The sequence below is a fragment of the Melanerpes formicivorus genome, unplaced genomic scaffold (genome assembly GCF_026170545.1).
Source record: "Melanerpes formicivorus ecotype bairdi unplaced genomic scaffold, bMelFor1.0.p_v2 SCAF_29, whole genome shotgun sequence".
In the NCBI taxonomy this organism is placed as follows: Eukaryota; Metazoa; Chordata; class Aves; order Piciformes; family Picidae; genus Melanerpes; species Melanerpes formicivorus.
The window spans coordinates 7,747,527-7,770,100 of NW_027142381.1; the positions used below are offsets into that span (position 1 = coordinate 7,747,527).

The 22,574-nt window shown below is 42.4% G+C and overlaps 1 protein-coding gene across 11 annotated transcripts in view; it reads right to left on the minus strand.

The window, feature by feature from the left end:
- The window catches only part of BCAS3 (BCAS3 microtubule associated cell migration factor), a 383,738-nt gene that overhangs the window by 330,359 nt on the left and 30,805 nt on the right, over positions 1-22,574 (minus strand). For all 11 annotated transcript variants that reach the window (XM_068154852.1, XM_068154842.1, XM_068154844.1 and 8 more), the window contains exons 8-9: positions 5,542-5,649; positions 2,095-2,171 (exon numbers count right to left, since the gene is read on the minus strand). In XM_068154852.1, the coding sequence (XP_068010953.1) occupies positions 2,095-2,171; positions 5,542-5,649 (185 nt within the window). The remainder of the gene's footprint in view (positions 1-2,094; positions 2,172-5,541; positions 5,650-22,574) is intronic.

The following is a 22,574-nucleotide window of genomic DNA, read 5'->3' on the forward strand; positions in this document are numbered from 1 at the left end:
TCTCTAAGTTCCATGGCTGCTAATCAGAAAACCAACACTGCTCATCAAAATGTGGCTTCAGGAAGAGGATCCTCCAAATACACTGCATTGGATTCATTGTTAAAAACAAACTGCAGTACCTTTTTCTCTTCCTTATCTTGAAAGAAAACCAACAACTGCAAGTAGACAAGCACAGAGAGTGCCAAACCCCACGTTCAACTGACTGATTGATGCTTTTTCCCCCTTTTGATCAAAAACAAAGTTAAGGCTTGTAGCCTAATTCTCTTTGGTGCAAGAAAAAGGAGCAAGGCATCGGACACAAACGAGTCCTTTCCCACTTGTCTCTCGTCACTGAAGCCCAGCAGATTCCTCAGCATCTTAAATCCATGCATAGGAAGAAACTGACACCTATTGGCAACTTTAATATTACTGCATGAAGCTGCTTTATTTCCAACTACCACAAGAAACAGCTTCTCCTAAGCAGATTTTTCTTCACAACACACACAGGCATCAAAAAAGAATCATGTAGAGCTTTTCCAGTCATGACAAAAATGCACCCAGAAGATTTCAGACTCTCCTTTTTGATAACAAAACCCTGGCCCTTCCAAAGTAACTGGTGATCTCTCAGTAATCTACAGATTTTAAGAGGCCATTCGAATCGATAAACAGAAGCCCAAGTCACTAACGGCTTGCCAAGAACTTTTTCCCTGCTCAATACTCTCTTGGTGTTTGGTATTACACCACACACAGCCTTGGGAACAGGTAAATGACATCCTAATCCTATCCACACCCTGTGACAGAGCAGAGCACAAGCAGCAGAAAGCATTTCCTTTTCCCTACTGACCTACCAGTTACTGTGATACAGCTGTTGAGGCAGCACAGGGACACTTACAGTGGAGGAACAGCTTTTGGAGAGCACCTTAAACTGTTCTCCTCGAGTGCCATGTCCACACATTTCCTGAACACCTCCAGGGACGGGGACTCCACCACCTCCCTGGGCAGCCTGTTCCAAGGCCTGACCACTCTTGCAGGAGAGAAATTTTTCATAGTGTCCAACCTCACCTGCCCCCAGCCCCAGCACAACGTCAGGCCATTTCCTCTCATTCTACCACCTGATACGAGGGAGAAGAGACCAACCCCCACCTCACTGCAACCTCCTTTCAGCAAGCCATAGAGTGCAATGAAGTCTCCATTTCAGCCTCCTCTTCTCCAGCCTGAACAATTCCAATTCCCTCAGCTGTTTCTCACCAGACCTGTTCTCCAGACCCTTCATTGTCCTTCTCTGGACCTGCTCCAGTCCCTCAATGTCAGTCCCTCAGTCTTCTTGGAGTGAGAGACCCAAAAGTGAACCCAGTGTTAGAGGTGCAGCCTTACCAGTGCCAAGCACATGAGCACAACGGAATGGGCTGCCCAGGGAGGTGGTGGAGTCACTATCCCTGGAGGTGTTCAAGAGGAGATTGGACGTGGCACTTGGTGCCATGGTCTAGTCATGGGGTCTGTGGTGACAGGTTGGACTTGATGATCTTTGAGGTCTCTTCCAACCTTGGTGATACTGTGATACAATCACTGCCCTATCCCTATCATTCTCAAGATAGATGTGAAAGCAGCTGAAGGCAAGTACCTGCCTACAGCTCTTCTAACACTTTACTGACCTGCTTGAGCTTTGGGGCCTGCTAAAGTAAAGATACATTTAAAAAACCCAACCCACTGTACTTAGACCTAAGGGCCACCAAAAAATGAAAAGCAGGCAGATCTCTGTCAATGTGATTTCAAGCTGCTGCTGATGTGCCCAACCTGCAACTCCAACACCTGCAGCTTTTGCAAGTATTTGTGCAAAATAAACATAGGCATTTTGAAGCTGCCTCTGGATGTCAGTGTGGCTGCTTCTCCCAGCAGTGAGAAGCCAGTTACAGCAACGATCAATACGCCAAAGAGCCAAAGGCACACAAAGTAACGCTTGGGGTCTCCTTGAAGCAACAGATTCCCTGAAACTCCAAATGAAGTCATGGAGATCTGCTCTGAGAAATAAAACCAGCAAACAGTAACAGAAATCTGTTTCATTTCACTGCCCCCCATCCCAGCCACCAGGCTGAGGCCAATTCTCCTCACACATACTTGTGACGAAGAACTTCTTGGTGAAAGTGCAGCTGTCGAAGGCGGCGATTTTCTCTTGCAGCACTACCACAAGGATCCTGAAAACACAGAAATGGAAGGTGTGCTTTAGGCCTTAAATGCATTGGTTTAAAGATTCAATATCCAAATGTAATTATTTCAAAAGCATCAATATAAATTCTCCAGTGATAAACAGCCAGGTTACCAACGCGTGGCAGTTATGGAGGATTTTCTCTCATCCCAACCACAGAACCTTCACTGCAGGAAGTACACAGATCTGATACAGAGCAACACAGCATATTTATGATAGACCTCCTGCAGTAAAAGCTCCATTAAAAACAAAGAATGGAATTGCAAGGCTCCTGAATTACTCACAGTGACTCAAATAACAATCAAATCACCAATGGGTAGAACAGAAGCTAGATTTGAAGTAATTCCATTGCCCACCTCACTGCAAATTTATTAAACCATCTCATTTACTAAAAGCAGGGCTTTTTTTTCCCTCCCTTCAGACCAAGAAGAGCAGCACCCAAATACAGTTAAAAGAAGCAGGATCTGTGTCAATCAGCAAAATCAGAGGTGTGTGTTTATGTATTCACTGCTACCTGTACACCCTCCTATTGTGAAATACCTTTCATCCTGCCTCCAGTCCTGGTGTCCAGAGCATGAGAAGGACACAGAGCTGTTGGAGTGAGGCAAGAGGAGGCCACAAAGATGATCCAAGGGCTGGAGCAGCTCTGCTGTGAGGACAGGCTGAGGGAGCTGGGGTTATTCAGCCTGGAGAAGACTCCAAGGAGACCTTAGAGCTGCCTTACAATACCTGAAGGGATCCTACAGAAAGGCTGCAGAGGGACTTTTCATGAGGGTGTCTAGAGACAGGACAAGGGGGAATGGTTTAAAGCTGAGGGAGAGCAGAGTTAGATTGGAACAGTGTGAGGGTGAGACTCTGGAACAGGTTGTCCAGGGAGGTTGTGGATCCCTCCTCCCTGGGGGTGTTCAAGGCCAGGCTGGATGAGGCCTTGAGCAGCTAAGTCTAGTTGAAGTGTCCCTGCCCATGCAGGAAGGTTGGAGTAGATGATCTCTGATGTCCCTTCCAACCTAAGGCATTCTGTGATTCTATGATTACTTGAAACAAAGCACAAAAGCCAGATGATGCTTGCTGATGCCTTCTAAGTTTTGAGTCACAATTTCCACCTAGAAGGCTGCACTAATGCTCCTATAAACAGGCATAATTTATCTATGTGTCTGCTAATTGATTTTGCTGCTATTTTTTACCAACACATTTGCCAAATGGCAGAGATTGCATCTACAGCTCCCGGGATGACTCCTGAAGCCTGTTCAAGAGGCTGGTGTAACATGAGCCACTTTCCATTTGGCTGACAGAGAAGCTCATCAAAGTAACAAGCATTGTCCTGCATCTCCAGTTCTTGCAGGACTCCTTGGTTTATAACATCTCATCCTGGGACTTAGTCGCTGCTCTGTTTATTGCCCTGCCTCTAGAAACAAGAGGTGCACACTCTTGGCAGGTAGAAATCAGGGGGCATTTTCAGGCAAACAATCTTCCATTTTCACACATTTCAGAGCTTGAACTGGGAGCACAGGGACATTTCCAGAGAGAGCAGCTTGTGTGCCAAAAGTAAAGGGCAGAACTCATAACTCAACAAGAGGGGTTCAGATGTGTTAAGTCATACAAGAAATTAATGTAGGATTTCTACATTGACTGGAGCAGGTTGCCCAGGGAGGTGCTGGAGGCACCACCCCTGGAGACATTCAAGGTCAGGCATGACAGGGCTCTGAGAAACCTGATCTAGATGGGGATGTCCCTGCTGAACGTAGAGGGGTTGGATTAGATGAGCTTTAAAGGCCCCTTCCAACCCAGTGCATTCTATGATTTTATGATTGTTACTTGCTTGTAGCTCTCTCATTGTGAAAGAGATGCTTCCCCACACCCTTTGGATTGACAAATCCCAACTCTGCATATCCTATCAGTTTTGGACAAATCAGTGGATCTAGTTAAAAGACATCGCTGGTTAAATGACATATTTAGTTAAATGACACCTCTGCTTAAATGACACCTCTTACAATTGCTTACACTGCAGGAGAGAAAACCAAAAGAAAATGTCAATTCTAACTTCCCCCACAAAGCCTAAAAGAAAGTTCAGCAATAAATAATGGACAGACTTCAAATGTGTGTACAGTGCAATGTCTGCACAGAGAACCTCTCTGCATTTGAGGGCAATCTTTCCTGATCCTGCAGATTCGTGTTATCTGCTCTTTGAAGAGGCACTGTCTCTCTGCATAAATGAACCCCAGCAGATGGATGGTTCTAGAGGGTAAATACATAAATAATAAACAGTTTTCCATTCTTCTGCAACTCCAGTTTCACTCTAAATCCAAACTTTGGGCTCCATTAGAGTGCGGTACGCACCATTAGCGCTGCACTTGGCCACACTTAATGCATTTTCAATCTGAACCAGTGAGCTTGCCTTGGATAGCAACAGAATCTGATACAGAGCAGAAAAGCATCTACTCTGGATACAGCCTCATGGCTTTGAAGTAGCTTTGCCATTTTTACCACTTAGGAAAAGAAACATTAGCACCTGGAAAGACTTTTGAGTTGGGAGAAACTTTGAGTGGCGATTTGCCTTTTGACTGTTTTTACAATTGGATTTTTTTTCCTCTGCTAGGAGGCCAGGCTGGAAAGATTTACTATCACCACACTGCACACAAGGGAACTTTAAATTTTTCAAGGGACAGTTGCACAGATAAGTACTGAACTCCTTCTGACAGCTTTTAAAGGAACAGTGAGCTATTCATGGCACATAACTCACCAACTCAACCACTTCAGTGCAACTAGTTTTTGATATAACAATCATACCCACATCCTCCAAGCAGCTGATTGGTGGGGGTAACAAAACTACCATCCCTTACTTCTGTGAACATTCACACCATCAACATAACCTCCTTGGTGGTTGTGGTATTAAAGGTGTGCCTTTCTTTGCAACTTCTACTTGTTCAGCCTGGAGAAGACTCCAGGGAGACCTAATCAGAGCCTTCCAGTACCTGATGGGGGCTACAAGAACAATGGAAATGGAACACAGAGAAGACAGACAAATTTTTCAGTGCTTTATACTCTTTAAACTCTCAATGATCCCATTTCTTCATCTGTAGGTGGATGATAGAGGATGCCAATGATTCCTGCTCACCCACATCACAGCTGAAAGAAGCTTAAATGGTTTCAGACACAAAATGTTTTGAGCTTCTTAAATGAAAGCCACTGGAGAAGCATATTGGCATTTTCAGACTGAAATACTACTGGAGAAATGGAGAACCAAAGCTATGCTGAAAGGAGAGTGAAAATAATAAAGTCAGGGAGCACAGACACCAGAAATTGTATTAATTACTGACATTTTGCATGCTCTGGGGTAGAAAGAATGCAAACCTCCTTACCTTTTATTGCAATGCAGATCATAAATAGGAGTTTTAAACTGTATGGACTTGACCATCTCCCCTGTTCGCAGAGAATAGAGGTCCACACAGCAGTAAGGTGGGCTCGTGCTAAAGGGAATAGAAAGAAGATCTGAATGAAAAGGAAAGCTTTTGGTAAAATTATTTCAAACTATGTCAGCCTCCCTTTATTGTTTAGCACGTTAAATGAAAAGAGAAACCCCAGCAACCTGAGCAGAAGGCTGGAGAACAAAGGGTCAGTCTAAGCCTTCTCCATTAGGGGAAGGTACGATTAAAACTGAATTATGATCTCCTCAGTGGCCACGAACCTGTATTGTGCAACTGATTACCAAGCTCTTAGTTTCCTTTGTCACAAATGAGACTTTGGAACGGCAGACCTGACCAGCAAAACACAAGCCATTTGCTAGGCAAGAAGTTTTAAGAGCACATGCTAGCTATTTGAAAACTCCTCTGCCAAGTATCACTCTCCTAAAGGGAGTACTCCCTTCACCCCATGCAACAGCTGAATCATGACTTGATTTGCTAGAGGCACATTGCACAGAATTCACATCACCTCTCTGATGGACTTTTGTTTCAACTACAGAGATCTTTCCAACTGCCTTGTGTCACTTTTATCATTTTCATATAAATAAAGCTCGAAGGCCATTTCTGAATAAAAAGGCTTGCTTTCTTTTGGAGAGGCAGAAAGTGCTGAGTGTTCTGATAGAGCTGAGGAAGGTAGTGGTGGAAACCATTTTACAAGCTGAGGAGAAGCTTTGATGTGGCAGTTCTTTTCTGCAACACCTTTCTTCCCCCCCTCCAAGAACGCATTAAAACGTTGGCTACTTCTAGGTCAAGGAATATGAAGGAGCACAAATTGCCAGCTGTACAAACATATACTAAGTACTGGTAAAAGAGGGTGTTGCCCCTTGCCCATATCTGCTTTATTTTACAGAGTTTAACACCATCCCTGACACAACACTTGCTTGTCTTCTGGATCTGCTCAAACTGCTCCAGAATTTTCTGGAGGAACGGAGTTGGAAACAGTTTACCTCAGATACCTCAAGGTAATAAACTGGTGCATACAATAACACACAGCAGAGGAACAATACAGGCACAGAAAGACAACTGCCAGAGAAATAATGGGGGGGGGGGGGGAAATCAGTTTTGACATTCTGCCTGCTGAAATCCTTCCCCAAATACACATTTTTCTAGGCACATATTTAGGCTAATAACTAGAAGGTGCTACTCATTCCTTTTAAGCACTTCAAAGGCTTTTCAAAAACACTTTCAAAGCACTGAAACTCAAGTTTAGTTACTCTCCATCAGAAGCTTATTGCTGCTAGAAAATGCAGCAATCCACAGCAAGGTCTGTGGACAAACTTTTTTTTGATTTAGGCACATGTATTACCCAGGAGAAACAATTATTGGGATAAAACAGTACACAGAGCCTTCTTTCCAGATAGCCCAGAAGTTGATACAGCTAAAATATTAGCATCATTAATATAGATTATTATTAGCAAACAAGTCTGTCTTGAGCAGCTCCATTTTGATTTGACTGAACATAGCTAACTACATGACTGCAACTGCAGAGGATGCTCCTTCCAACATGCTAAGGGTAATAATCCTGCCACTTGAATAATTGATATTCTGTCATACCCTTCTTTTGGCTGATCATGAATCCTCATCATTGTAGTGACAGAATGAGAGGGAATGGATTTAAGCTGGAAGAGGGGAAATTGAGACTGGATGTTAGGAAGAAATTCTGTGTAGTGAAGGTGGAGAGACACTGGAACAGGTTGTCCAGGGAGGTTGAGGATGTCTCCTCCCTGGAGGTGTTCAAAGCCAGGTTGGATGAGGCCTTAAGCAACCTGGGCTGGTGGGAGGTGTCCATAACCCAGGGCAGGGGGATTGGAACTAGAAGATCTTGAACATCCTTTCTAACCCAAACCATTCTATGATTCTATGATCATATTTCAGTGTATCAGTGATGATTATGTGGAGAGGAATGATAAAATCAGGAATGTGAAAACACTTGGGGTTTTTGTGGTCTGGTAATAACATTAAGTCTATCACAACTAAAACTTGCAAACTGCTCCCAGAGATTATTGACAAATTTTCATGCTGTATCCTGATAGTTAAAAGAGCTGCTTAATGCAGAGGTATCAACAAGGTAAGAGACACAGATTCAGCAACAACTTCAAAAGGTTGGCATTAAATACACAAATACACTCCAGCTCTTCTCTTCTATTTGACTATTGCAGTGCAGGGATAGAACAAAAATAACAGATGCCTTGTACAGCTGGCACTTGACTACATCTGTGCTTATGCATCACAACACAACTACCACCTCTTCACAGCTTTGCTAGCTATGAGTCACACAGTTTATAAAAGCTGTGTAAAATGTTTGCACACAGAGACAAATACGCTGTACAGAACACCCACTTTTTATATGGCCAACAGGAGAAGACTGACGGAACCAGCATCAGGCCAAAGTTTTCTGTGCCTAGAAAGACCTTACCCTGCCTGCTCACAAGTGTTTACTTTCCTCCCTGCTGCATCCCACAACATCCCACTCAAAGAGAGAATGGACATCAATTAGAGAATGGTCTCATGAGTCCAGAAAGGAAAACAAAAAAACCCAAGTTTGAGAAGCATAAAACTAAACCAGAGCCTTTGCTGAGGAAGCTAAGCACAGGCCTTCAGGTGGCACTCTTCAGGTCAGGCATTTTCCAACTAATTGTGGCATTTAAAAAAACAACAACCTCAAGATGGAAGGTGGTTGGCCAACATCTATTTCATACCCCTGCACAGAATATACAGCTAGACTCTCTTCAGAATCACTGAATCACAGAATCACCTGGTTGGAAAAGACCTTAAGCCCATCGAGTCCAACCATAACCTCACATCTCCCTGTACACAACTCTTGGGCTATGTGCCTAAGCTCCTCATCCAAACATCTTTTAAACACCTCCAGGGATGGTGCTTCCCTGTGCAGCCTGTTCCACTGCCTGAGAACACTTTCTGTGAAGAAACTTTTGCTGATATCCAACCTGAACCTCCCTTGGCACAACTTGAACCTTTTTCCTCTTGATCTAACACACAGAGAAAAATCTACCGTTGCACAGGGCAGTGGTTGGGATTACTCAGTAACCTGTTCTAGCTGTGCATCTCTGATGTTCTAGCATCTCTGATGCTTCATAGAAGGGCAAGAAAAGCAGAAGAAAAGCAGAGTGCACACTGCAGAGTTAATTAATTGTACACTGGAAAAATTCCTTCCTGAACCTTTACACTGGAAAGCTGAAGCGTGAGATTTGATTCTGATCTTTGGAGTAATATTATTAGAATGTTGTGACCACAAAGGCAATTCTGTTCTCCCCAAGGCCTTGAAGAAGGTTTGCTCAGATTAACAGATTTCAGTACTCAAAGAATCATCTTCTCTTTCCAGGCCATGTACACAAAGTCCCAGAAGCTCAAAGAAATTAGTTTTTTTTACCAAGCAACCTAATCTTGCCTTAAAAGACTCCGAGCAACAATGAGTTCTCTATTTTGATGGTAAGCTGTTCCAACATTTAGATCATTTTATTTTTATGAAATTACTTATTATTGAAGACAGAATTTGTCCACGTTCTGCTTTTCTAGCTTTGAAGTCTGTTCCCAACACAAACTGGCTGCACTGTCTTTTGCATCGGTCAGTAGCCATCCAAAGCAATCCAGTTGCTAACTAGCATGCAATAAAGTGGAAAAGACTTTACGTTGCAAGATTTGTTTTCAAGCCCTCTGAAGGAGGCACATCAGAACAAAAAAAACAGCAAACAAATAATTTCAAGGACTCCTTGAGTACTGTGTCCAGTTCTGGGCCCCTCAGTTTAAGAAGGACATCGAAACACTTGAGCGTGTCCAGAGAAGGGCAACAAGGCTGGGGAGAGGCCTTGAACACAAGCCCTATGAGGAGAGGCTGAGGGAGCTGGGATTGTTTAGCCTGGAGAAGAGGAGGCTCAGGGGGGACCTCATTGCCCTCTACAACTACCTGAAGGGTGGTTGTAGCCAGGAAGGGGTTGGCCTCTTCTCCCAGGCAACCAGCACCAGAACAAGGGGACACAGTCTCAAGCTGCACCAGGGGAGGTTTAGACTCGAGGTGAGGAGGAAGTTCTTCACCGAGCGAGTCATTTGGCATTGGAACGGGTTGCCCAGGGAGGTGGTGGAGTCATCGACCCTGGAAGCGTTCAAGGGGAGATTGGACGTGGTGCCATGGTCTAGTCATGGGGTCTGTGTTGATAGGTTGGACTCGATGATCCTCGAGGTCGTTTCCAACCTAAGTGATACTGTGATACTGTGATTATTTATTCCTTAAACATCAGTGAAGGAAAAGCTTTCCTTCAGACTTTTGCCATCTAGCCTCCTGTAACTCTCCGGCTCTCTGCATCCCAGCTCTTCACAATGAAGCTTGAAAACTCAACTCTGTAAGTAATTTTCTTACTTCAGTGGCTGGTACTTGACAGATTCATTCAAAAGCAGGAAAAGCAGAGTAAGATTTCTGAGAAAGTGACACTTCCCCAAGATGTGTGTGCAGCAGCAAAACACAAAGCAGCAGGGACATTTTAAGTGTACCACAAATTGCAATAAGCATGGAAGCACTTATTCCTAAATAAGAAAAACCTGTCCCAATCTCAGACACATGTTGCTAAATCTAATCCTTTAAATACAAGAGAGGAAATTATTTGATACAGCTCTGAAGTGTTTGTGTTAAATACCGAGAGATACAAACTTCACTCTTTTGCCTTCCTCCAATATTTTGATCAAGTCTATCGGTCTAGTAAAACAAGTTCCTCTTATCCTCTTACCTCACCATCCTCATGGGCATATAACAGAAGTATTTTCACACAGTCATCAACTCTGCAGGAACCATTTGGGTACAGGTAAACTACAAGTCTCAGCCTGAATACCCAAAAGAGAGATACCAGAAGGAAACCACACTGCTTGCTCTTGTGTGGAAAGCATAAAAGGTGGGACTTGTGTGATGGTGCCAAAACGACCACTAGACAAAAAGGAGTGCAGCCATCTGTGTGTGCAATGTGCAAGTTCTGAACAAAGGAAATGGATAAAAGGAGACCTAATGCACATCAGTTCCTGTACAACACTATTGCAGGTAGGCAGAACAAAGACACAAAGGGCTGGGAGCAGAGGTACCACTCCACTCAAAGGAACTTCAGGGGAAGTTCATGAAAGAGATCAAAACAACTCCTGAAGTGTTGATCCCCACATCTCACCAATGCTAATGCTTAAAAACTCCATTCAGCACTTCCCCTTCGAGTTTTCTGACTTCAAGGTTAGCAGTATTTTGTTTCTGCAATTTCACAAGCAAGGGATTTCTCCATTGTGCAGAGTCTTAACTCTTAAAACAATTGAGCACTGCCTCAGCAAGGACTGGTTTTGGTCTCTGTGCATAACTCAGGTTGTGGGCTGAGAGAACTTGAGGCTCAACAGTGCTCTGTTGGTCCTGAAGGTTGTAATCCACTGCCTGTATCTTGTCTGCCTGTCTCTCAGGTGGGTGAAAATAAACTACCTTTTACTGCAAGGTACGGTACTGTGTGAACCTTTCTTGCTTACAGATTAATTTGTATTGTCATGATTAGAAGCCCAGGTCTAAATTAATTCTATCAATTACAGAAGACAAATGTGTTAAGCAACCACATTATGTCATATCTACATAAGCCAGTTATGTCCATTTTGTCTTAGCAAAAAATGGTTTTGTTCAACCTCATTAAAAGCATTTAATGAAGCTAAACTTCATTAAAAGGCAAAGCTTGTAATTAAATAAATTACATTGCCATATGATTACAAGCTTTGCTATACTGTCCAAATAATACTTAATGGCAAGAGCACATTAAAACAAGCTTATTGTAAAGCAAGTAAATTCTTTGCCTTATTCTTCATGTCTGTCCTCATGCTACTATTTGGAAGTGGTTTTGAAATGCTCTACTTGGTCTTATGCACATTGTTCCTCTCAAGAGCAATCACTTCTGTTTTTAGAATCTATTAACTTCTGATCAATTTAATCAAAGAGCTGTGATAAGATACCCCCAACTTAGGAAAACATTTACAACAGTGGACCTTAGGAAGATATTTTTCTAACAAAAAGCTAATTTCATGCCAGAGGATTGCTGTGCTATTTCTGTACTCTCTGTATCACAGCATCACAGAATGGCAGGAGTTGAAAAGGCCCTTCGGAGATCATCAGGTCTACCCACCCCCCCAGGACTTAATATTTGGAATTCATTTATTTGAAGGAGAAAAAATAAGTTGTTCTCTCTCTGCACATCTTTCAGTCTCTGCCCTATTTCAGAAGCTTATGAGCCTCAGTTTCTTCTATCAAATCCCTGGGTTTTGTTGGCTTCTAAGACAGCTTCTTCCCTCCTGTTTTATCCTTATTTATGAGTTCACTAGCTGATATTTGCTGTTGAGAGTGTTAGATACACAGACTCCCGTGAAGCTGTTCTAATTACCATCCCATGAATCAGTTGTCAAGTGCCGCTTGTAAGTGGCAAGGCCAGCGCTCCCCTCCAGGAGATCAAGTGCATCCACTTATCATAACAATAGCACATAATGGACATACTACACACATGCACCACAACGAGCGTTTATCACAGTGCCACGAACATGAGACACTTCACAAAAACACACAGCATGTGAAGTCCTTATTCAAAAGGTTTGTTATCCAAAAAGCACTAGGGGAAGAGCACAGCTGAGGGGGGAAAGGAGCCTGTGCTGTAGTAATAATGCAGCAAGATATTGGAATGCAGTATTTAATATCAACTCGTGTCAGACAGGACATCCTAACTTTAGTAGACAACACAGAAGTCTCATGTCTGTGGAAAAGAGCTGCCAGCCCACCTTTAAAATTTAGGTATGAGAATTTCAGACACATTTCAAACGCCCAGAGCAAAGTATTGTGGGCCAAAGCCGCAGTTATGTTGAATTGTTTAGTTCCAGATGTTGCTGTTTCTTTTTAAAAGGTGTCAAAAAAGCCCTCAGATACAAGTAATATGCAGAAAGCTTTCCCTTAAAAACAGTTTAAAAGGTTCCAGCTTGTTGACAAGTATGAAATGATCACAAACAAGAACAGAAGAAAAAAAATTTATCTACTATCAGCAAATTCATCTGGAGGTTAATAAGGCTTTCTGTAAGAAAAAAAACCCTGCATTCTCCTCTTCTACAAGCACAAAACACTGCATCTGTTTCTTTAAAGAGATCAGAACTGATAAACATTAGCACCAACAAAATAAGCTTCCAAAACAAAAGAGAAAGCATATACCAGATTTTACAGTGCTTTGACTTCAACCCAGTACTGCAAGACAGCAACACTTCCTTATGCTATTAACAGATAAATATGGGAAGAGAGAGTTAGGGCTGCATGGGGGAAGAATGTGAAAACATACATTTTCTTGACAGTCCTGGAACAGATGTTCTGGACTGATGGAGGTCACAGATTTTTTTCAGTTCTGTGTACTTTTGACATCTATTATGTCCACTTTGGTTCAATTAAATCAATAGCTCCTTTGCTTCCCAGCTGTAGTTGAGGTATCAGGAAGACTGTGTTGTGCATCCACAACTGGAAAAATCAAGACTGTTTTAACTACATGCTGGTGTTTTAATAACAGATACTAGAGAATATAAGCATTGGCTCAAAGAGAGAAACCTAAAACACTGTAAGGGGAGGTTTTGTAGCAGCCTTCCAGTGTCTGAAAGGGGCCTTGCAAGAAAGCTCACAAGGGACTTTTGACAAGGGCTTGTAGTGATAGGATGAGGGGGAATGAACTGAAGCTTGAGGAGGGGAGGTTTAGACTGGAAATCAGGAAGAAATTCTTTACAATGACAGTGGTGAGACACTGGAACAGGTTGCCCAGAGAGGTTGTGGATGTTCCCTCCCTCAAGGTGTTCAAGGCCCGGTTGGATGGGGCCTTGAGCAACCTCTTGTAGTGGAAGGTATCCCTGCCCATGAACTAGAGGATATTTGAAGTCCCTTCCAACCCAAACCATTCTGTGAATCTATGGATCTATAAAAGGGAAGGGGAATCCTTAAAAATGCTACAATAATTAGCAACCTCCAAATGACCCCAGCTCTGGCAGCAGATGGCTCTTCCCCCATTCTGCGTTCCCAACAGCACGTGACGCATCTCAACTGCTGTGTTCTCAGCGCATAACAACCATCACCCATTCTTGTCATCAGAAAAGACTTTCTAGATCGGGTGGGTTCGTGTTGGCTTTACATTTTAAAACACAGAAAGCTAACCAAAGCCATACAAGGGGCTCCCCCCACCCACCCACCCCACCTTTCTGTAGTGCAGCATGTTGTATCACATCGCTTCGCTCTGTGGCATGTGGCATGTCTGTCGCTGAAGTGTAAAATATAGCACAAGCTGGCTTTTCAGCTGTGGCATGCTCTTGCAGAGAGACTAGAGTGTGACACACTTTCCACTTGACTGAGACATACCACATGTTACAAAACATAGCTGTCCCATCATATTTCCAGTTAGTTAATACAGGACGATTAGCGGCGTCTCAAGAGATTTGTTTCTCTGCGAGGCTTACTTGACCATAGCTATCACTGAGCAAAAGTACATCTGGAGCTCCACTTTTCAGATCAGAAGCATTTCAGGGTTTTTTTTCTGGTATATATTCTGGACTAAATCTTGCTCTTGTGTGTAAGCAAACAGTCCTTTGACACAAAAGTTAGAGATCTGCACTTCTTGACCAGTCTATGAATATGTGCTCAGCTGGAGAAATGTAAATCTTGGAGCAAGGATTAACTTCTGAGTAGAACACGACTGCATTCCTCTTCTACCTCTACCAATAACATTTCAGCTGCTTGAGCTTACAATCTGGTAGATGTGTTTCCTCCAAAAATACAGAATGAAAAGAAATTAAAGAGTTGTCTTGTTGTCAAATGAAGCAGAAGTGACATGGATACACATGCATATAATTTCTATGATGATAAATGCTACACTGATCTTCATGATCATACAGGATGGTGCCATGGTCTAATCATGAGGTCTGTGGTGACAGGTTGGACTCGATCTTTGAGGTCTCTTCCAACCTTAGTGCTGCTGTGATATTGTGAAAATAATAACAGCAGATTTTTTGCTTTTCCTGCAGCCACATGTGACAGCTTAACAGAAAAATATCTGATTTCTGGGAGTACCACACTGAGAGCAAATTGATGCTGAAATCATAGTATCATAGTGTCATAGTATCAGTGAGGGTTGGAAGGGACCACAAGGATCATCCAGTTCCAACCCCCCTGCCATGGGCAGGGACACCCCACACTAGATCAGGCTGGCTAGAGCCTCATCCAGCCTGGACTTAAACACCTCCAGGGATGGGGCCTCGACCACCTCCCTGGACAACCCATTCCAGGGCTTCACCACTCTCATGGGGAAGAACCTCCTCCTCACATCCAGCCTGAATCTCCCCACCTCCAGCTTCACCTCTAGCCAAATTTTACCCAGCACACCTAGAAACCAAACAGCATTTTGTGGAGCCACTTACAGCCACTGCTAGCCCCAGGTTTTACAAAGTGCCACCATGTAGAAAACTCCACAGCAGTATCAAAGGGGTTTTTTAAATTAATTCTGAAGCACTTCTTTAGTTGCTTTCTCATCAGTGGCGTATCAGAAGACAGCATAATTAGTAGAGATGGCAGTTGATTATTAAAACATATGGACACGAATTGTATGTATTTGAGGCATTATTTGTTATGTTTAACAAAGAATTCTACCAAAAGCTAAAGACAGAGAGTCAAAAGAAGTCATTCTTCTGAAGTTTCTTCCAAAATACAGAGAGAGGTCTTTGCTCAACTATTTTGAGCATCACATTTCCCTGCAATCTGGTGCTAGGAAGTCCCAGCTTGGGTGTGACTGAATATTCAATAACCAATACTCAAAAGCTGCCTTTACCTACAACTGTTAACATGGTGGAAGTATTACAAAGGACCAAATATTTCATCCTGTTGATTCTTGCAACAAATTTCTTTAGATTTCAGGTTTGTTCTTTCTCTTCTCTGCTTTACCTTGTGATTCATGGCTCTGACAGGCCTACTGGCATCTTCTCATCTCACATGTAATCACCACCACCACCACCAAAGGCCAAATGAAGCAAGCAGCTCCACGCCCGTCGGTCCCACCATTCCAACCCCCATGCAGAAGCACTTCTCTGGATTCAACATTAAACAGCAAGCCTTGTACCAACCTGTTTTATCTGAAATAGCTTTGCTGTTGGTGTCATTAGCAACATCAGGAGAAACGCAGGGGATTGTGCAGCTCTTCATCACCTCTCTATTAAACAGCCTCTGCCTCAAACTGCCTGATAGCCATCATTAGAAGACATCTTTCAGTCGCTTATACATCTACTAAACCTTAATTGTTTATATGCTAGTATATGGCTCAAATTAGAATTTTTGAGGAGCCTGAAAACAATCCCATTTCAAAGGAAGCATTAGAGGGGCTTAGAGTGCATATGACTGAAGTCAGGCAGGGAGAAGCTTAGATCTTACAGTTAAAGCACTTGAGAAGTGCTGTGAACAACAAAGCCTCGGTGGCGTTCTGCTCACATCAGGTAGGCCAAAATTCTTCCTAAGTGCCCACTAATTATATGTTCTTACATCTTACCTGATTTACTTCATGACTTGCCATGGCAGCCCATGTTCTACAAAGGTGCAGGAGTTCACTGTAACTGAACTCGATGCAAACTGGTTTGAACTCCCCAGAATCACAGAAATTCACATTGGAAAAGACCCTCAGGATCACCAAGTCCAACTGATAACTCTGTTCTGCAAAGTTCACCCCTAAACCATATCCCCAAGCACCACATCCAAACAACCTTTAAACATGTCCAGGGATGGTGACTTAACTACTTCCCTAGGCAGCACATTCCAATGCCTGAAACTTCTGAAATAGCAGCTGAAGATAGGGACTCTTAACAAGGCGCACCACGAGCAACCAAATCAAGGGCCTCCCTGTAGGGGTCAGCTCCTCTATGAATTGTTTAACACGAGGAAAAAGTGTTAGCTCATCATAGACTCACAGAATGTTAGTGGCTGGAAAGGACCTTGAAAGATCACCCAGTCCAAATCCCCAGCCAGAGGATCACCTAGAGCAGACCACACAGGGCTGCATCCAGGCGGGTTTTGAATCTCTCCATGGAAGGAGACCCCACAGCCTCTCTGGGAAGCCTGCTCCAGGGCTCTGTCACACAGGGAAAAAGTTTATGTAGCTTTTCTCTCAGTGAAGCCACTGATACAGCCACCTCCTTCACTGGACCCCTTTTCTTAATATTTGGAGGAATTTCATAGTTAAGTGTTGCTGGTATTTCCAGGAGGAATTAGAATGGCTAAGGCACACAGAAATACTGCACTCACACCAAAGAGTGTGAACGCTGAAATGGGAACACTGAAATGGGAAATACAGTCCTTCAAATGGTGCAGGCAAAATGGATTAGAACTTTTCATGTTGTGCTCTTAAAGCCTCATCTGTAAAATATGATAATTATACTGCACAAATACTCCATTAATAATTTCAACCACAATTCATTTTAAAGAGAAGTTGGTGAGCAATCATCCAAAAATGGGGTAAAGGGTGTCCCCTCAGGTGATATTGTCAGTATATTCCCTAGGCAGAATGTAAAGAAATAAAGGATTAAGCAAAGATATTTCTGGGGTTTTTCTTTTAAAGAACATGCATTACAGCTTTTTCACAAAAGGCCTTTTGCATCTCTACTTTAAATTACTGAAGGAAAGATTTCCTCCATCACGCACCTGAAATGATTTGTAAATCCAACATTTTGAAGCTACCAAAAACATGTTCACTCTGCTGCAAAACCAGAGCAGAACTGAAGAATAATTCCATCAGATTTTTTGTTTAAATGGATTCCACTTATTGTGTTCTTACTGTCTCTTCTCCATACTTCAGAGATTTAAAAGCATCTAATCCATACATAAATGCTTGAGCTCAGCAAACCCCCTTGACCTTTCCTCTCTGCATTTAATATTACTGAAGGAAAGAAAGAAAAAGGACAAGAAGGACTCCAGAGAGATGACTGCAAGAGAGAAAATGGCATTTAGTAACACATGTGAAGTTCAAATACCGTCAAGCTGTACCCAATTGCTCAAGTGGCAGCAATTGGGTGACGGTACAGATACAAGGGCTGTAAGTTACTGCAGCTTGCAATTAGCTGCTCAACCTATGAACAGGAGGTGACAGCTGCTCTTCAGGAAAAAACAACATTAAACAGCATCAATATCCAATGGTGGTAGTGTCCTCAGAGAGAGAGAACAGCTTAAATCACCCTGGAATGTCTGTTGTGCAACGTACTCAAAAATCCATCTCACAGCACATCGCAGAGAACTAACCCTAAAACATAGAGGAAAAGAAAATATAATCCTCAACTGCGCTCTGTCACGCTGATTTATAACAGTTATTTCGCAGACAGACAAAAGCACACAGATGCAAACAATTAGCCTACTTTTGTAGGCAACAAGTGAGGTGGGTGGCAACTGAGAAATTTTGAAAAATCCTGTCACAATATTCCTTTTTTTTTTTTCTCTCTCTCTCTCTTCTTTTTTTTTTTTTTTTCCTTAAGTAACCCTCATCACACAACAAACGCTGGCCACATCAGAGACTTTCCAGGGCCTGAAGGGCCACTTTGATTCCAGACCGCTGCAGGCATTAGCGGGGACGTAATTAGGGTAAAAAGTTCAACCACAGTTCCATGTCTAGAGTGCTGCCAGAAATAAATTTCCTCTCATTCACTGGTTTCTACTGTACCCTCCCTGGAAACATATTGAAAACACATTTATCTTTGTAGAGTTTGTTCCTCTTCTAATTAACTTTATAGCGTTTACAGTATTTAATAATTTAAAGTGGAATGTAAAGTGGCCCTGGAACCAGCAGCTTTGCCTATAATGGTGTTGTGCATTATCTTTTCCCTGTAGTGCTTCTTTTGACAAGTTACTCCAGGAAGGTATGTGCTCCAGCTGGTTTTATCTGCCTGTGCATTTAGCAAAGGGCTACTTCCTTCCCTCCATCTCCTCCCCGTATCATTACACACACGGGGGGTTGGAACTGCAGTAAAATGAAACTATCGCTCAGCTCGGAAATCTGCTCTCCCAAACCTCCACAGTGTCCCAAGGAGCGCTTAGAAAAGGGTTTATCTTTTTACAGCTTCATAAATCAAAGCTTTAGAAGGTCAAAACTAGCCATAGTTCTCACCAACTGGTCAAAGTTTGACCCCAAACACTCATTTTCTTCCTTCCAGTTTTGATCCAAGATTAACAGTTTATTGTAGTTCAAAGGTGATTTCTTACTACAGTTCACTCAGGCAAACATTTGGTGCATCAGAAAGACACCAGATCCTTCCTACCCTTGGGATTTACATATGGCAACACTACCTTATCCCATCTAAAGCTCTATCTCCCAGGGTTTGGATCTGTGAGAAAACTCACAGTAAACATTACCTCAGCCCTGTGAAAAATAGTTGAAGTATATTAATATAATTATAGTAACAAGCTACATACATACACACACACACACACAATTCTGAGATCTGAAGAGCTCCTTTTCAGCTGAAGAATGCTGCTATCTTTAGCACATAACAATCAAATCCAACAGCACTAAAAGGAATTTAAACTACTTTATGCAGGGGTTGCGTCTCTCAGGATCTTAAAAGCCACCACCGCACAACATGTTGAGACTGAACTGATTTTCCCTACAATAACCAGAGAGGATAATGTTTTTCATCTGCTAGAACGGAAGGAAATCTTTGCAGGGCAGTTGATAGGCCAGCACACCCTCTGCAGTTAATGATGCTTTACAGTTTTTCAATAGCCCAAGAGCCTTTGGGACTCGGTCCCTCAAAGGTAACAGAAACGTGACAGCTTTACCCAACATTAAAGCCTCCACTCTATTTCCTAGAATAAAACCAATTAAATTAAGTCTGCTCTCTAGAAATTTTAGTGTGAACATCCTTAAGAGGCTTCCAAAAAAATCAGACTGGGGAGAGGGGAGGAAAAAAATGACCCAATTTTGCATAGTTTTCAATAAAAGACCACAATTATTTAATGAACTTCATGAAATCTATTTCATGGTGCCCAATACAATAATAATTTTAAAAATCATAACCATGTGTCCAAGGTTTTTTATGTCTGATCTGAACAAAAAAACACATGCTGTGTTATATCTTGAGTGGCTACACCCTTCACACACTCACGGCGTGCTTCAGTCTCTGGCATCGCTGGGTGAGTCCACAGCACAACCACTGCATCTGCAATGGAATTCCAGCAAAAATATTCTGGGGAGAGTCCCTCTGAGCAGTATGAAAACTGTGAACAAGAACTTCATTCATCATGGCTAATTTCCTTCTCTTGGGTGATCCTTCCAGAATGCTTTGCTATTTGTCTCTGACAAATCATTTCACAGCTAGCTAATTTTAAACGTTAAAAGCCACAGACACTTAGAACTGGACACCAGATTTCAGCATTAACCAGTTCTTTGTCAGATAAGGAACAAGCTCATGTGATTGCAAAACTATTAATGTGATAAAACATTAACACTTTGTTTCTATTCTTACTCATGGAAAGCTGCTTTCTACCTAAACCTTAACACTCCCACACAAACACCTTCCTGAGCTAAACCTGTGTTAAGGTCAGTAGGTTTTAATCTGGAGTGGCCACATTAATATGTCTTGCTTCCTGAATATCTGCTGCCAACTGATTTGCCTTGGAAACTGAACAGCAATGAAAAACAAAACCTGCTGGCTAGCCAAAGTTATACATTTTGTTTGCTCCAGCTACTCCTCCTTCTTTAACTTGCCCTTATGTCCTTTCTCCTCCCATGATTACAAAATATTACCTCTTGCTTCTCATGCCCTTAAGCAACCTCCATCCAGCTCTTCAAGCCACCCATGATTGTCCATCACTTGACATCATTAATTTAATGTCTTTCTAAAATTACATGCTAGAAGCCTAGCACACACCACGGGCTGGCTGCAGAGGTTACTGATTGTGGTCCTTCATTCTCCACAATGGAGAAGGCTGGAAAGTCCACTGGCCTCAAACTCTTACTTTTTAATCTTCTATAACTGATCTTCCAACTAGCTGTAATCATACTGATCATCATACAGCATCTGACTGGACCAAGGACAAGTGCACCAAAGTGTCAAATACTTTCTGTAAGGATGGCTGAAAGTTGCATTTCAATGAGATCCTCAACATTTTTCCCCCCTAACTCCTACTGAATGATACATTAAGATGAAATACTGCTACCCAGAAGCGTACTTGCTGGGACAACTCACTTAAAGGAGTTCTACTTCCTTTATTTAGCTCTGTTCAAAGAGGGATGGGGAAGAGGACAGCGAGATTACAGCAAGTGAGACCACACTTCATGGCAAAGCAGCTTCAGCAGCAAAGCAAAACAAATTCCTTCCTCTGTGCTCACTCTCATCTTCCTGCTGCCATTAGACTCAGTTGCACCTCACAATTTTTCAGCCAACTGTTTGCAAACCTTGTGACTGAAATAATTCTCATCATTAGGAAAAAATAAAGGCACCTACACAGACTGCTGGGTTTTTCCCCTCCTGGCATGGCCATTTCTGTTTTGTTAGGTTTCTTGTTACCTACATCATTCACTGAAGAGCAGAGCTGCAAACCGCTCTCCAAAGCATTATTTCATCCTTAATAATCTAAAATAAACCTAAATTACTCTGGTCAACTCTCACTTAAACCTCTCCATTAGTTAAAGTGAAGCATTTACTTAGTGATACCAGTGCTCTCACATCTAAGCAGAACAAAAAGCTTGTCTAATACATTTTGGACCTCTCTGGTGTAGCTGAAGATGTTTTGTGGATCCAGCATGTTCCAAACTATGGCCTCAACAACCCAAACCAGGAATGTATTTCCATGTAACATAATTTGTCTTATCTAATTATCTTTAAACTGAGTAGCTCCAAACAGCACACACTGACTAGTTGGGTCATGCAGCTTTGCAGCCACCACTACTACTTCTTTTGGGGAAGGGGGAAAAAAAAGAACACCAAACAATTTTTCTGTTCATTTTAGAGAGTACCAATCTGATGTTTCACCACCCAGAAAATTCATTAATATGTACCAAAAAGGGGGGGGGGGGGGGGGGGGGGAAATAGCAATTTGTTTTGTGTGGGTATGAAGCTTTGTTTATCTTAGCCCCGAGAACAAAGTAAACACGCCTCTCCAAAACTCCACACAAACAAAATTTATGCAGATGGTCTTTCCTTTTTGGTTTTCCTTTAATTTGCAAATCTTGTAATCTAAGACTGAAGTTGACTGAACCAACATCTAAACCAGCAGGGCAGCATCAGCCAAAGAACACAATCTGTTTCCCATTTATGTGTCAAGACTGCATCCTTTTTGGGGGCTGTGAAAACTATTGTTTTGAGAAGATTATATAGTGAATCATAGAACAGTTTGGGTTGGAAAGGGACCTTTAAAGATCATCTAGAGCAACCCCCATGCTAGACATTTCAGTCACTTTACTAGATGGAAAATTTTACTTTTAAAGTATAAAAACATGTGCACCAAGAGCTTGTCAGAAACTTAGATGGAGGGCAAAAGCTTGGAAAATACAAATTTCCTCTGCCTCACCCACTGGGGAGAACGGAAGGGTTTGGATTCGTGGCAAATCTCTCTCTTCAGAACTTTCACATAAAGCAGGGTCCAGAAATTAATTTCAAAGTTAGACATTTTAGATGCACTAACATCATTTTTTTTTCTTGAAGCATATTCTCTCAGCCACAACTGTCACAAAGAATTTAAGACTTCAAGTTAGGGAACATTAGGCAGCGTGTGAAATATCAGGGGGTCGCCAGAGCAAACGGTAAATTAACAAAGATGATCTTGAAGGTCTCTTCCAACCTGGTTTGTTCTATTCTATGTATTCTGCGTAAAGGGATCTTCCATTGGGTAAAGCACAAGCCCAGGAATGAAACACAAACCTGAACACTGATTTCAG